The 15518-nt window shown below is 38.7% G+C and overlaps 1 protein-coding gene across 37 annotated transcripts in view; it reads left to right on the forward strand.

Moving 5' to 3' along the window:
- CAMK2D (calcium/calmodulin dependent protein kinase II delta) overlaps window positions 1-15518 on the forward strand; it is a 191630-nt gene that overhangs the window by 113496 nt on the left and 62616 nt on the right. For 28 of the 37 annotated variants that reach the window (XM_075286413.1, XM_075286447.1, XM_075286430.1 and 25 more), the window contains exons 5-7: window positions 4154-4219; window positions 9913-9985; window positions 14994-15096. In XM_075286413.1, coding sequence (XP_075142514.1) covers window positions 4154-4219; window positions 9913-9985; window positions 14994-15096 — 242 coding nt within the window. Of the gene's footprint in view, window positions 1-4153; window positions 4220-9912; window positions 9986-10555; window positions 10629-14993; window positions 15097-15518 lie in introns of those variants that run through there. The other 9 variants (XM_075286421.1, XM_075286438.1, XM_075286622.1 and 6 more) reach the window with 2 other exon arrangements.

Genomic DNA, 15518 nt, shown 5'->3' on the forward strand with positions numbered 1-15518 from the left:
CATAGTATCCGAGCTGTAGTAGAGCACTCTCAGAAGTATTCACTGTTATTAATCTGCATATAAAGGGCTTGTCTGGGATTTACGAAAGAAAGTAAAAATAGAATGGAATGAACAAAGAAAAAAAAGGTGCTGACTGTGAATAGATGCCATGGTCATGTGAATGATGTACTTTGCTTGACACCATTGGTGCAGGAAGTAAGCATTGACCATTGGGGGACTACCAAGAGACCGCGCTGGAGCAATAGCTTGAAGAGTTGTGTATAGGGTTTTAAGAAGTGAAGAAAACAACTTTTTCTGCTTTTATAAATCCATATAAGCTGTGTTAACTGTCAGTTACTCCTTGAACTACTCGACATGACTTGGACATAGTTATTAAAATGAGCTATCACATTGATAATGCAGTCCAATCTGCGGACTGTTATAGAGCAGGAGCAGCAGAGCAGGTTGATAATTTTTTTTTTTTTTAAATTCAACACGTTTTATTAAGTATTTTGTAATTACAGCGTAACAAAGAAGCATAAGAAATATACAGTCTTATAAGATTGAGTATACTATAGAGAAGGCTGTACATAGTGCAAAACGGTTAAATTGTTTTATGTAAAATATATATCTGCACATTTTGGGCTCAGGAGTCCAGTGGGCGGTCTCATTGTTTCTCAGTATGTACACTCATATAGGGAAACTGCCTGTATTTTAGGTTGTATTTTCAAAATGGCAGGTTCCCTTTTTAAAGGGGTTTTCAGAAGTTGTAGATGTATGTAATCCTTGCAGTTCTGCCTTCAAATGAGTCACTTTGGCTAAGGCTACAGGCAAAAAGCGCAGTGGGAAAACTATGGCGGATACACATTGCATTTTTTTCTCACAGTGCTTTCAACAGGAAGCCCATACAATTTTACTCAGTGGAATTTCTGTTTCCATTATACCTATATGGAAACCACCAGCATTTCCGTAGGTAAAATGGACATGCTGCGATTTGCAAAAACGCAAGCGTTTTTCATATCGCAACATTTCTGCTGTATATTATTGTCTACAATGTATGGATGTGATTAGCCAGAATCCTATCCATTTTGCAGGGACAAATGGTTTGTCAGCAGCAGTGACCTGTGATTTGTAACTATAACCTCCATGAGGGGTGACACCACTGTCTCTAGCATAGAAGTATATAAGACTATATGAGGATTGGAAATGCTTACATTTATACGCTTCAATACAGGGTCATAATTACTTCTGTATTTTCTTTTCACTTCTTCTGCCAACCATATAAATATAATTTCTCCAAAATTTCCTGCTTTCTGGCTTTAGGATTTTCAGTTGGTCATAATCCCTGTGCTTCAACCCAACCATCCCTTTGTTTACTGGTAGTCTATCGCTTCCTCTTCCCTTTCATTAAATTGGCGAGAATGTTTTCAAGGATTGACAGATGGCGAGAAACTGGATAACTGTGTAATTTCAACTAGTCATACATGTGTTTACTATGCAGAACTGTAAACTTCAAATCCCAAGGGAATGCTCACTGACACATGGAAGGCTGTCAGTCACTGACTAATGGCTACTTGGAGAAAGGTATTCTCCTCACAAATGATCTAGGTTTTGGCTAGTGTATGCAGGTGTATCAGATTCATTTATACAGTTATCATGTATGTTTTTATTTAAAAAGAAACAACAAACTTTAAGTCCAGCCTGGTAAGTAGGGCAGTATGTGCAGATTTATAGCTCCACATTATCTCCGCCAAGCAAAACAGACAGAATTTGTTCAAAAGATTATTTGGCCAGGGCATGTGTGCCACAAGTAAGACTATGCTTGATTTTAGTCTAGGATGTAGTGTTCGTCTCCACCTTCTTCTGCTAAACTACTGTATGTTTTACTGTGAAACTTTCTGCTATATTTGTAAAAGGGAAGCTATCATTGGATACCCTTTTTTTCTGACTAACACGTAGGAATAGCCTTAAGAAAGGCTATTCTTTTCCTACCTTTAGATGTCTTCTCCGTACCGCAGTTCAGTAGAAATCCGGGTTTACTTCGGGATATGCAAATGAAATCTCCAGTTCTGCCTCTATCTTCATCTGGAACATCCTCTCCCTGTGTCTTTTTCCATCCTGGGTTTCAATCTCCTAGGCATGCGCAGTCAGCTCTGCCATCGGGCCTCAGGAAGAGCCGACTGCGCATGCCCATGGCCACAAGAAAATGGCCACTTACACAGCTTACTGTGCAATAGGAACAGAGGTTAAAGGGAGACTATCATTAGAAAATCACCTTTTGAACTAATGGCACTTTGGAATAGCCTTTAAAAAGGTTGTTCTACCCCTACCTTCCATTCTCTTTTCCTCCCCACTGTTTCTGTAAAAATCTATTTATTGCGACAAGCAAATTACGCTCACAGAGCACCCCCGCATTATAACCTGTAGCCACCATTTAGTTAATTCTGTTCACGCCCCTCTTCATGCTCTCTTGATCTTCTGCCTTGCATTGACATCCGATACTGCACTATAAGCTGACTGCGCATGGTCCACATCCATTTTGTGGTGGTCTGTTACACAAGCATGTAACAAACCACCGCAAAATGGCAGCAGAGCATGCGCAGTCTGCATATAGCACAGCATAATTTGCCTACATTATACGTCAACTGCGCATGCTTGGCCTCTATTTTATGGTGGTCTGTTAGTCTATGCAAGGCAGAAACCTATGCAAGACAGAAGATCAGGAAAACATGAAAAGGGGTATGAAAAGAATTAACTAGGGGGCGGCAAGAGGTTATGATGCCGGGGGGGGGGGGGAGTTACTCGAAGCACAGGGGGGAATGTCCATAAGCATAATTTGCATATCAGAGTAAACAGGTTTTTACTGAAATAGCGGGGAGAAGAATAGAATGGAAGGTAGGAGTAGAATAGCCTTCTAAAGGCTACCCTAAAATGCCATTAGTTCAAAAGGTTGTTTTCTAATGATAGACTCCCTTTAAAGGGGTTATCCAGCTTCCAAAAATTATTTGCAAATACATCCACAACAGTGCTAAATACTGTTCCCTTGTGCATTCTTTGCCTGGCTTTATTTTACTTGCTGGTCCTTGTATCAGTTTTATTTTCATGTAGTGAATCTGTGACTATACTAGATTTCCCATGAGTCATCTTCCTGCTCTCACTCTCTGTGTACCCCTCTTTTCTCCATTCTCCCCTGCAACAAAATCACAGGTAATAAATCACTCCCACATCTGAGGCCAAATGCTGCCGTAATGTTTCTTTGCAGGCTCAACTCCCCAACCAAGACCCCCCCCCCCCTTCAGCCATGAGCAGCAAACCCAGAGAGTGAGAGGAGCCAGGAAAAAACATGGGAAATGTAGTTTGTTCTCAGAATCACTGCATGTAAATAACAGTGATACAAGGAGTCTCAAGTAAAACAAAGCCAAACAAAGGATACTCAAGGGAACAGTGAGTAGCACTGCTGTAGATGTATTTGCAGATCATTTTTGGAAAATGGATAACCCCTTCAGGTCTCCTAGAGCCTAGGTTACATGCACACGAACATGTTCATCATAGGGTCCATGAGAAAATGGCCTGGATGGTCATTTGTTATTGCAGTCTGGCTGCAAAATGGACAAGAATAGGATCTGTCCTGAGTTTTGTTTCAGGCTCACAACCCCCTACACAGAGTCATGATAGTACATAAAGGGTTATTCTCATCTCCGCAAATTTCTGCACATATGGGAATAACTTCTCCCGAATTTTGACCTCCTAAGGTCCTGGACGTACAAAAATGTGGAGCAGCGCTGCTCTTTGTTGTTCACGTAAGTCCCCAAAGAGAAGGATGGAAGCTACGGAGACAGCGTAGCAGCCCATTTAACAATGTTCTTTCTGTAAGTGTGAAGCTGTGGATACAGTGTATCTTGTGCTATGCCATTTCTGTAGCTTCCATCACCTTTAGGATTGTTACGGTAACAGTGTAGAGCAGCACTCATCTGCTGTACTCACCCAAGGAGTAGAACGAGGAGCAGTTATTCCCAGCTCTGCAGTCATGGGAATAACCCTTTAAAGACTGAATTTCACATATATTAAATAGGCATACATGTTTATTTTACTATACTGCTATTCTTTAGATTGTGTCATTAGATCTTAAGTGGGCACTTTGTCTCATGAGTTATTTTATATTGTGTCTCTGCAGAGTTACTGGTGGAGAGCTATTTGAAGATATAGTAGCAAGAGAATACTATAGTGAAGCAGATGCAAGGTGAGTGATGACGGACCATTTTAGTTGTACATGATGCATGTAGAAGCTACCTAAAATGTCCTATAACGCCATATTGCTTAGCTGTACAAGTTTTCATAACCCTAGCATATACAACAGATATATACCCACTAATCGGGGCCACACGGTGGCTCAGTGGTTAGCACTGCAGCCTTGCAGCGCTGGAGTCCTGATGTTCAAATCCCGCCAAGGGCAAAAAACCATCTGCAAGGAGTTAGTATGTTCTCCCCGTGTTTGCATGGATTTCCATCCCATATTCCAAAGACATACTGATAGGGAAAAATGGACATTGTGAGCTCTGTGGGGCTCACAATCTACATAAAAAAAAAAAAAGATATATACCCACTAATCACAAAAATGAGCAGCCCATGGGATAGGATTGTTGTGTTTGATATGCACGGTGGCAGCTCTACTATATCAGACACACAGCCTGGGCAAAAGCAGCCAATGAAGAACCTCCACTATTTTGTGCTTGGGTCTGGACCTATAGCAAAAGAAGTGACAGATCACAGTTGACTTAGAATTTTCAAAACCAGGCAACCCCTTTAAGAACACCCGTAGCCAATGTTATTATAACCTACTTCTTATTCTATTTATGAGTAGTAGTGATCTAATAGAAAGGTAGGGAATAAAATGGTAATAAGACTTGGAACCATTGCCTTTCCAGCTATAAGCTACATTAAAGCAGCCTGTATTTTGCTTATTGTTCAACTATGTCCAAGCACTACAAATAGCAGTCTGTCTTTTCTACTGGCCACTACCTTTCTAATAATTGATGTGTCATGGCTTTTCTAGTGCTTTGTCATTCACTATATTAAAATAAGTTTAACTAGCGCCATAACTACTGCTATGGGACCCACACAGGTTGTTTTTTTTTCTTTCAATAGTCTGTTACTTGCTGGATTACTCCAACAGGTGATGGCTGATATTCATTTACCAATTTCCCTGCTGCTGACAGCTTCCTCAGCTTGAGCCTCCAGGGGGCACTGCACATTGTGTCAACCCTGGGCAATGTCCAGACCTTGTATTCCAACATTGTTCAGGACATATTATGCAGCGATAGGCTGGGGTCGAAACAAAGTAGGTGTTATACCAAGTATGCGGGCCAGTAAACGGGGCAAGGAAATGTTATAGTGTGGGAGGGGCCCCTTTATTTCCTAGCTACACTTCTGGTTCTATATTTTATATTTCCCTTTATCTGTCAGTCCATGTGAAGAATATTTTTACAACTAAATGCCAAATGCTGCAGATTCACATTCTGTATACTATAGTATGTAAGAATTAAAATGATTTCTAGCAATCGTTTTCTAGCTTGAGTTCAGGCTGCAAAATTATATTTTTATTGCATTTTTCCCTGTAATAAGTGGAACTGCATTCCTAAGCAATGCTTTTCTTTCAAGTGCCAAGCAGCCTTTTCATTTCTGCAGACAACAGGGAATTACAAGACTAGGTAACATAAGCATCTACTTGAAAATAAATGAATTTTCATTTTCAAAGAGTGAATGAGCTTTTAAAGCGTTACTTGGCTGGTTCTTCGTTTGTGGATACAAAGCCTGTAATTATTCAGTATTATGGGCCTCTTGGCGCCTCTTTAATAATTAAATGTCTAATCAAAAAGGTCCTGATAAAGTCTACGATAAACCTATGTCCACATTTTCAGCTATGATTTACAATTTACTTATAGATTGAATCTAAATGAAAAGTGGAGTATGTTTGTAAATAGAACTGCAACACTTATTTTATTAATCCAAGGATACAATCTATATAATACTCCAGAGATGAATTCATAATGGTGTAAGCTTCAGAGCTGAAATGTCCCCAAAATGTGGCTTTTTAAGTGAATTGAGACAAGATCGCACAAACATGTTAAACAGAAGTTTGCATTTTTCCTACTGAATGTGTTGGCATAAGCCAATCCATTAAAGAGCCATTAGTCTGTATCTATGTATTTCATTTACACAAGACTTTCAGAGGAAAAGACTCCTGTCATGTAGGATACATATATATGATGTCAACATTCTGAATGTTACTTATCCTAACAGTTGTTACAGCGATGAAACAGGATGTGAATGTGCAGCTATAATCTACTACTATTCCAATACCGTTAGTCACATAGGCCACACAGGAGAACTGTGTCGTTAGATCTGCATATTTATATATGCCCCATGGATAATTCCCATTTTACATTGCAGAGATGGCGGACTTTATAATAACATTTGCATTTGATAACTAGGAAGAGGTACATGTGGCCTTAGGTTTTGAGCTCAGGTTTTGATTCAATAAATGTGTGTAGCTCTTGGTACTTAGCGTTTTAGTCCAACAGCTTTCAGTAGACTGAAAGCATAAAACTGGGAAATACCATTTTATGGCTTAAGTTATGGATAAAAATATTCTGTAAGGTGTATCAATATATTTTTTCCAACCCATAAACCATTAAAAAATATAGCACTCTGCCTGAACACCAAAATAATGAAATCCTTTGCTCTCACATGTGCCATGCATCAGATAAAGTCTAAGTCTGCTTCAGAGTCCAAATTTAAAGCCAAACCTGATGTATTAACTAAAGCACCCTTTGAGAGTGCATCAGTGTCTGTCAGTCTGCCCCCTATATGTTCATATTTAATTTTGTTCCTTTAGAATAATTTTCAATAACCATTTTATAACATTTTGGTTCTGTAACATGTTAGATATAGTCGGGCAAATTTTATAAAATTGGCATAACTTATGCTAGACTTAATAAATGCCTGACTGGCACAGGGAATGAGAGTTTTCATAAAGAGGTCCCATCTCTAACTTGGCCGGCAAGTGGACCACACTTGATAATGGGCTGCAATCCTTTGAAATTCTATACAATATAAGCTTATTGTTAATAACTCTAGCTGTGGCCCCATACAGTTTAATGTCCCCCACCAGTGGCTCCGAGCCAGTACTCTCTGTAATTCTCCCAGGAGCACTCTCTTCTCCTACTCCAGGTGTGCATACATCAAAGCAGAGAGCGGGAGGTTCTGGGGAGTGGAGAGGGGAGAATGTACACTGAAGCTACAAAATCAGAAAGCTTTTAAACTAGGCCGCAAATAACTGAGGGGTCATGTGATTGAGACCCTTGGCCTATAGGGAGTTTGAGACAAACACAAGTCTGTTAAGTTCACTGCTGTGTCTGAACTGTGTATAAACACAAGTTTGTTAAGTGAGTCTGAGCCAACCTGTAGTAGCTTGGCACAGATGGATGGAGCCGTGTGCTTCCAGTTCTGTCTATAGACTAGTTGTAGCTGCAAAGAACAGCTGATCAGTGGGAGTGCCTATCTGATATTAATAACCTATCCTAAGACTAGCTGAATAATATGAAAAGGCTGTATACCTCGTTAAGACAACTGTGCTGACTTGCAAAATTGGGCTAGAATGCAAGGCCCGTCTCTGGGAATACTGGGAACTTTAGGACATGTATGATGCAAGTATGGCAACAATGGTTTAATGGGCTTTGAGACTATCCCATTGATAACCTAGGAAAGGTTATCAATATCCTATTGTCGGGGTCCGATACCTAGCACCGCTGCCGACCTCACATTCACAGCTCACATGGCCTTGCTGTGGTCTTACCCATGCCATGTTGTGAGATTAAGGACCTCATTCAATAGGGCAATGCTCTGTCAATGCTTACAATAGGGCAGGGTACTTCTTTTTTCAGCATCATTTTCTCCTGTTGAAAACGACAGGAGGGGATTCAATTTTACATGTGATCCAAAACCAGCAGTGTGGACAATCACCTAAGAATTGTGATTATCCACCATTTAATAGTAGCATTCAGTCTACCGTAAATATTGGATTAGCTGTTATTTTTACCCTTTTATAACATTAGAATCGTTCACCCAAGAGAGTTCTCTAATTATTGCTTGTAGGAGAAGGTGCTGGAAGAAAACCTTTTCATTACATTTATTGACTGTGGATGCTTTTCTAGAATCCAGATTTTTATATAAGATCACATGCTGACCCAATGTTCTGGGACAACCTCTGAAGGAAATAGTTATTACAAATATTGACTTATGTCTACAGATTTATTGTCCTATTTCCAGAAATAGAGCAGAGCTATTTATTCATAAGCCTCTTCAGTATTAGTGAGGCCTTCCTCAGCTATCACGAGAATAATGTGGAGCGTGTTCATCTGAAAGGTATTGAAGCCAGCAGAATGATTTCACATGAACACGGGTTCATTTATTATACTGCATTACTGTGAGGGAGATTTGTCTAATATGTCATGTTAATTTATTTCTATATTGAGAAATAAAATATCTGCAGTAATAATGATAAAATGGGGAATGTTGGCACATCTATTAGGGAGTACAGTTGTAATAGGTAACTCGGACTCCGCTATTAGCCCACACAGTAGACCTGAGCCTAATAAATATCCTCAGCGCACACGCTATCTGACATTCTTCTGAAAAGTAGATGATTTACCTCAACGGCCAAATGCTATACAACATTGACTTTCTGCCAAATGTGGTCGATACAGTGTTCAGGTGTGAACCATTTATTTGGAATTATTGTCAGAAAATGATATTGTACTTTAAATGCTGTATTTATTATCAATATGTATCCTGTTATCTTGTTTTATGTTTATTTTCATTCTCACAATCTTGAATGCAGATATGTCCTATTCTCTGTAACAGTACGGGCTCAGGGTCATCATCTTAAGGTAAGACCACATAGTCCAGTAGTGCACATGAATGAAACTCTACCCACCCAGTGGCCTTTGGTTGCATGAGTTTGAAGGAAATAAACCTCAAAATCATATAGCAATCTGCCGCTATAGGTGGACAGAGATTTGACCGTGTGCAGCTGCCAGGCTATGTGGTCTTACACTGCGAAATCTTGTTATGTCTGCTTACTCCACTGTCTGGAAGATGACAAAAAGGGTCGGAGAAAGTGGAGTAGCAGTATTAAAGTAGTATTAACCACATGGACCCAGAAGCCCACATAGGGGCTTTATACATTTAAGAAAAACTATTTGTTAAGCTGCTTTGTTTTTATCCTTTTTTATATGCTCTTATATTTTAGGCATGATATGGTACTCATTTATTTCAGTAGACTGTGGAAATCATTCAGGGCCTAAAGCCTTGCTTCATCAGTCTGGTCACTGCTAGAGGTGGAGTCAGTCCCAGGTTGGATCCCCCAACCACCACTGAGCTTATAAAAAGTTAACCTTAATGGTTTCTGTCTGCATATGGTATTTTTCAGCCCCAGTTTGTATAGTTTTTTTTCCTTTCGTATTATTTCCTAACTCCAAAAATAAGTCTTGTGTCAAATTTTTCTCTTACCGTTTTAATTAGACTTCACATTTCCATAACCCTACTGTGTTCAATACTTGTGCTAACTGTGTTAGCGAATATTTCGACATGGAAAAATCGCTGCTGTTTTGAAAATGTACATATTATTTCCATCCCTCCAGATTCGTACCATGGAATATGAATGTATTCCATGTGCGGATAATAAGTGCATTTTCATGTCCCTTGTGTTTATACATAAGTGTTATTCCTTTTGTAATGTGCACACGTTGTGTCTAATTTTAGCCTTGGATTGATACATGAAATGTCTATGTGGATGTGTTTTCTGTTTGTTTATTGTGTAACTATTTGCCTTTAAATTGTTCTCCCTTCCATTGTACCCTTGTATTTTCACAGTCATTGTATACAGCAGATTCTAGAAAGTGTAAATCATTGTCATCTTAATGGCATAGTTCACAGAGACCTAAAGGTCAGTATCTGATGCTTACAAATTGCTTAATACTGTTGCAAAGGTGGAACTGGCTGTAGTGTATCTTCCACTGATGACTCTCTTCTGAAATAAAATGATATGCATGATGCCTGCACGCTTCATATGCATCATGGCTTCCAAGGTACAAGTGTTAAATGTGGTTGTGCTCCCAAGCTGACTTGTCTGAAATGTTCAGGTTTCAGTTGTACAGGTTATAATAAAGAGGTTTGGTCTTGCCATGATGATTTATGCAGTCTGCAGATTTCACCCTACTTCTGTCCTCAGACATTGGGTTAAACTTACAAAGTCAACTGGTTACAATTTGTAGCAAGTTCTTGATTGACTATATACTATCTAACCTTTACTAAAATATAGAAACCATTTCACTAAAAACAAAAAACAAAGAAAATACTTCCAAACATATGAGGACTAGTTTTACCTTAAATTTGAAAATACAGTAATCTCTTCCAGTTGTTTCTGGTTGTAAGTTATGACCCAGTCTTCCTGAAGGTATACAGATAGTGGGTGTAAGCTTGGAACTAACACACGCCTCCTGGTGTTTGCATGCAGTCATTGCATTCAGCAGATCCTGGAGGCTGTACTTCACTGCCATCAGATGGGTGTTGTCCATCGAGATCTAAAGGTAAGTTGCTCCTGCAGAAAAGAGGTTGTGTATGTTGGTATGCTACTGTTTGGCTATAATCCTGCATGTATTGCCTATTAATGCTAGCCGAGAATGTTGTCACTATCAGCTTTTTCTTGTTTGCTAAATTTAGGGAAAAAAAAAAAAAAAGATCGTTTGCTGCCTGGAGTTCTGTACATGTAATATGTATGTGGTGTTACTTATAATTTCTTATTAAATCGAGTAGCCGTGCATGAAGAACTAGCCTTGAGGAAATCTATTGGGATTTTATGAGCTTTGCAATATAATTTAATTATCAAGGATTCACCATTCTAATAGACCATGGATGAATACAGCTACTACATATTTACAACTATTTTATGAGCATTGTAGAATATAATAATCATTCAGTGTACTAAATACAGTACATTTAACTCTTTCCTAGCCATAAGCTCTAAATATCCAGTGTACAAATAGTAACTCAACTTTATAAAAGTCAGGATGCTATAGTTATAAGGGGCCTTGACATTCAGATTTGTGGGGCATGTCCAGAGGACATGAGGAGAGGCAGAATACGCAGAACTTCACCATTTATAATAATGGGTTATGTGAGAACCTCATATTTGAAGCAGTCTTTTTGTCTTAATTCATGAATACAGAATCCAGTCTCTGTTTCAGTATGCTGGACAGATCTTAATATATTCTAATTGATTTTAGCTTTGACATGGCCCTAGATAACTATTGGATTTTCTTAGAAGTCTTACTGACTTACACATCACAGGAGGCCCCCTTGGAGTTGGCATTGGCCACTGAATGTCACCAGAGGGTTTCTTTTATAGTGTTCTGAGTGACTGACAGTACAGAAGAATAAAACATATTCCATAGGTCACATCTTGCCATAGGCCATTACATCAGTGGGGATACCTTTTTTTGCAGGCAACCCAAAACATGGATTTACCAGGGTTGTCCAGCCAGATAAACTACTGTGTCAATTTGTTGAAATTGACTATACTTGTGGCGTCAGGGCAGCTTTTGTACCAGAATAGTAAGTGCAATTATAAACGATTGCAAACATATTAGAACTATTATTCTTTATCTGGCTGGACAATCCCTTTAACCATGCAACATGAGCACCAGTCTTTCAGTGGTCGAGGTCTTTGGCTATGGTAGTGCAGAACCTAGCCTTTTAGGTCAATCTTTCAGAAAATACAGCAGATTATAAAAAAAAGTTGCAGCATACTTTTATGTAGGTTATTTTGTTAAATGTAGAATTTAGAAATGCCTGAATATTTTTCTGACTTGGTATGCTTTGTTCAGGGTTTACAATCCAACATAGATATTTTTTTTTCTCACCACACTATAACAGTAGTGCTCTAGAACATTACAGCAGTTGTTCAAGTAATGCTAAAGCAGGTGGACATTGACTGCTATGGAGAAGCACAAGTGGAGTGAAATGTTTGTAGGGGCAAATTAGTATCTATATTTTTGTTGTGGGAGTTAATAGGGTAAGAGACCACTGAAAATGGGATGCCAAATGCCACACATAGTTCAACCTGATGGAAAGGATCACTTTGTACCAGTATGAAATAGATCAGATTAAATAGATACAATATAGTGTGTTTTGTTCTAGTACAGCATATCTAACCTAGGCTACAATGTGCAATAAGCTAATGTGCAGGTAAAGTATTGTGGCTTGCAGTGCATTCTGTGGTTTTCTGATAAATCAGATAATGCATATTTGTCTCTCCTCTTGAATGTTCCTAATGCCACACATAATTTTCCAGTGTAAAAATAGAACACCAGCTAGTACATAAATAGCAGTGGAGAGGAAAAACCCTATGCATTTGTTTTAGCTGTTCCTTGCAATTATGTGCCTTCGAGAAGCACCGGATAGATTCATTAACTTGCCATAGTGTTTGCAAAAGTCACATACTGCCCTTGTTTTAAGAATTGGCATTTCAATTCTTCTGCGAGTCCGCCTAATCCAAGGCCTGCGGTCAATTAGTAAGATAACAAATTGCTCATTTCCATCAAAAGATGTTAAGCAGAGATGAAATGCTGTAAACACAACACAGCGCTATATAAGCATGCTACCGGTTTGATGGAATGTAAGTATTGATTCAATAATTGTTTTATACACTCAAACATCCAATTACACCATGATGTAAAAACTACAGGCCAGCAATTTATTATGTGCCCATTAATCTAGAGCAGGGCTGTCTTTACTGGAACTGGGCCCACTACTAGCCAAAAGGGGCTTCTTCATTCTTCTTGTGTTGCATCCCTGTTATGTACATTTTGTGGGCACATGCTGCAGTAAAGAGGATTTTACTAATGAAAGTATGGAAAGAAGGATAAATATAATCTTTATATTGTGTTTCTGCCGCATATGTTTTATTTATTATGAGCCATACCTGCATTCTCATACACACAATATACAGTAATTGGAATTGTATGGATCACTATTTTTTAAGACTTATTTGTATAGGTTCCAAAAGTACCAATTTCAGTGTGTTGGTTACAGCCCTTATGTAGAGTATTTGTAATGCAGTATATTCTGTTCCAGTTATAATATTATAGATGGTTATACTGCTCATAGCAATACATGAAGACGCATTAGAATTATTTCACTTTGTGCTTTTTTTTCTCAGTCCCTTTGCCCCTGCTGTCATCTGTAGTTAGCAGAGGCAGCTTGTTTGCTGAGGTATTGTTTTATTTATTATCATGTTTGATTCACTACCACACTAACCAAAAAAGTGAACAAATTCCTGGGCAAGGGAATTCTTCCTATGTTTTTTTTTTCTTTTTAAAGAGGGCAGAGCCACGCACAGAGGAATTTTGTGCAATTTCTGTATTAATGCAGTCATTTAAAGAGAACTTCTCATCATGTTGAGGCTACTAAACCCTCAACGTGTCCTTGCACATGTGCGCTAGTGGCTCAGTTTCCCAGACCACTTATGCCATGTGTGTTCACTCCAGGAAATGTTTAAAGGTTTTTCTACTAACGTAACCACATTTAAATCTATACACATCTATAAGTTAAACATTTTTGCAAATATAGATAACTATACATTTTTGCAGTATTTTCCAAAGTTTCTCTTACCATCTTTGTCTTAATAGATTTCTATCAGATGGGGTGGCACTTGTCAGAAAACCAACGTCGATGTAAATCATAGCTTCTGACAAGGGTGGACCAAATCGTGATCATATCCACTGACAACTGATCAAGACTATAGCCTGTTACTATTAAGATGGTTAGAGAAAATCTTCAAAACACTGGCCAAAAACAAAAATATAGTTCATCTTAAAAAGAGGAACTAAAACGTAACTTTTACTTCATATTAGGTGAAATATAGGCATGAGTATCCACAAAAAGACATTGCTTATGTGTTTTGAGGCAAGAAGCCTCTCATTCATAGCAACATTTTACAATGTCAACTTACAAAGTAACATTTTCAATCGTTTGTATTTACAAAAAAGGTTTAAGTTTTAATAGTATATGCATTTTAAAGATGGTTATGTTTCTGGGAAAACCTCTTTAAAATGACATTAAAGCTGAGGATACATTTCGGCCGTGGACATGACTCTTGTCACATGACTGAAGTCTTATTGCACCTAAGCTGCGACTAGGACTTTTAGTTGTAAAAAATAATTAAATATCCATGCTTGAACTTTTGGCTAATAAAAGTTGTAGTTGCAGTACCTCTAGGACTGTAATGAAACTGGCGACACTGCGATTTTTGGTCATGCAGCAGGAGACGCCGCCAAAGTTGCTTTGAAGCCCTAGCCTAATATTTACTGAAAGGATTCATCAGGATCATACCTATGCTTTAATGCATGCAAAGTAAAGCCTGATATAGTTCAATGCACACTTTCACAAGTCCAATAGGAGTTGTGGACTCTTCTTACTGTAAGTGTTAGTCTATATAGGCAGGCTTGGAGCACTAAACCACCGGTGCCTAAAGACATGCTGGTGGTTCGGTGTTCCTAAATCTGCTGACCGATTACTTGCATTACTACTAGAAGTAGCGCCATGTCATTATATAAAATGTGAGGATGCAATTCACGCTTAACTAGATAGAATGGTTTCATAGAACAAAGCTAAAGTACACAAATGCCATAGAGCTAGGAGCTAGACAAATTCATAGTCTAGTGGGTTTAGACTAGAGACTCTGTACATATAGGGGGCAATCTATTTACAAGTAAATAATCTCCACAATATTGCTATGGGTTCTACGCAGTAAAATACATAAGCCTTCATTTCACCTTGAGAGTTGGTGACATGTAGATGACAACTCTGAAAAATAGAAAAAATTTATAAAATTTGTATACGGTATGTGGCATCTAATCACAATGTATTTCTTTTCCTCTTTCTATCAATAAAAGCCTGAAAATTTGCTACTAGCTAGCAAATCTAAAGGTGCTGCAGTGAAACTTGCAGATTTTGGTCTAGCGATTGAGGTTCAAGGAGATCAGCAGGCATGGTTTGGTAAGAATCCTTCTTTTCATTCGCTTGCATTCACTATTAGAGATGAGCGAACAGTGTTCTATCGAACACATGTTCGATCGGATATCAGGGTGTTCGCCATGTTCGAATCGAATCGAACACCACGTGGTAAAGTGCGCCAAAATTCGATTCCCCTCCCACCTTCCCTGGCGCCTTTTTTGCACCAATAACAGCGCAGGGGAGGTGGGACAGGAACTACGACACTGGGGGCATTGAAAAAAATTGGAAAAAGTCATTGGCTGCCGAAATCAGGTGACCTCCATTTTAGACGAATAGTGGATTTCAAATCCGGGTCATATGAGAATGTGAACTTTGTGACTATGAGACAGGGATAGCTGTACAGGCAGGGATAGCTAGGGATAACCTTTATTTAGGGGGGAATGTTATTAAAAATAACTTTTTGG

This window comes from Leptodactylus fuscus, chromosome 1 (genome assembly GCF_031893055.1).
Source record: "Leptodactylus fuscus isolate aLepFus1 chromosome 1, aLepFus1.hap2, whole genome shotgun sequence".
Classification (NCBI taxonomy): Eukaryota; Metazoa; Chordata; class Amphibia; order Anura; family Leptodactylidae; genus Leptodactylus; species Leptodactylus fuscus.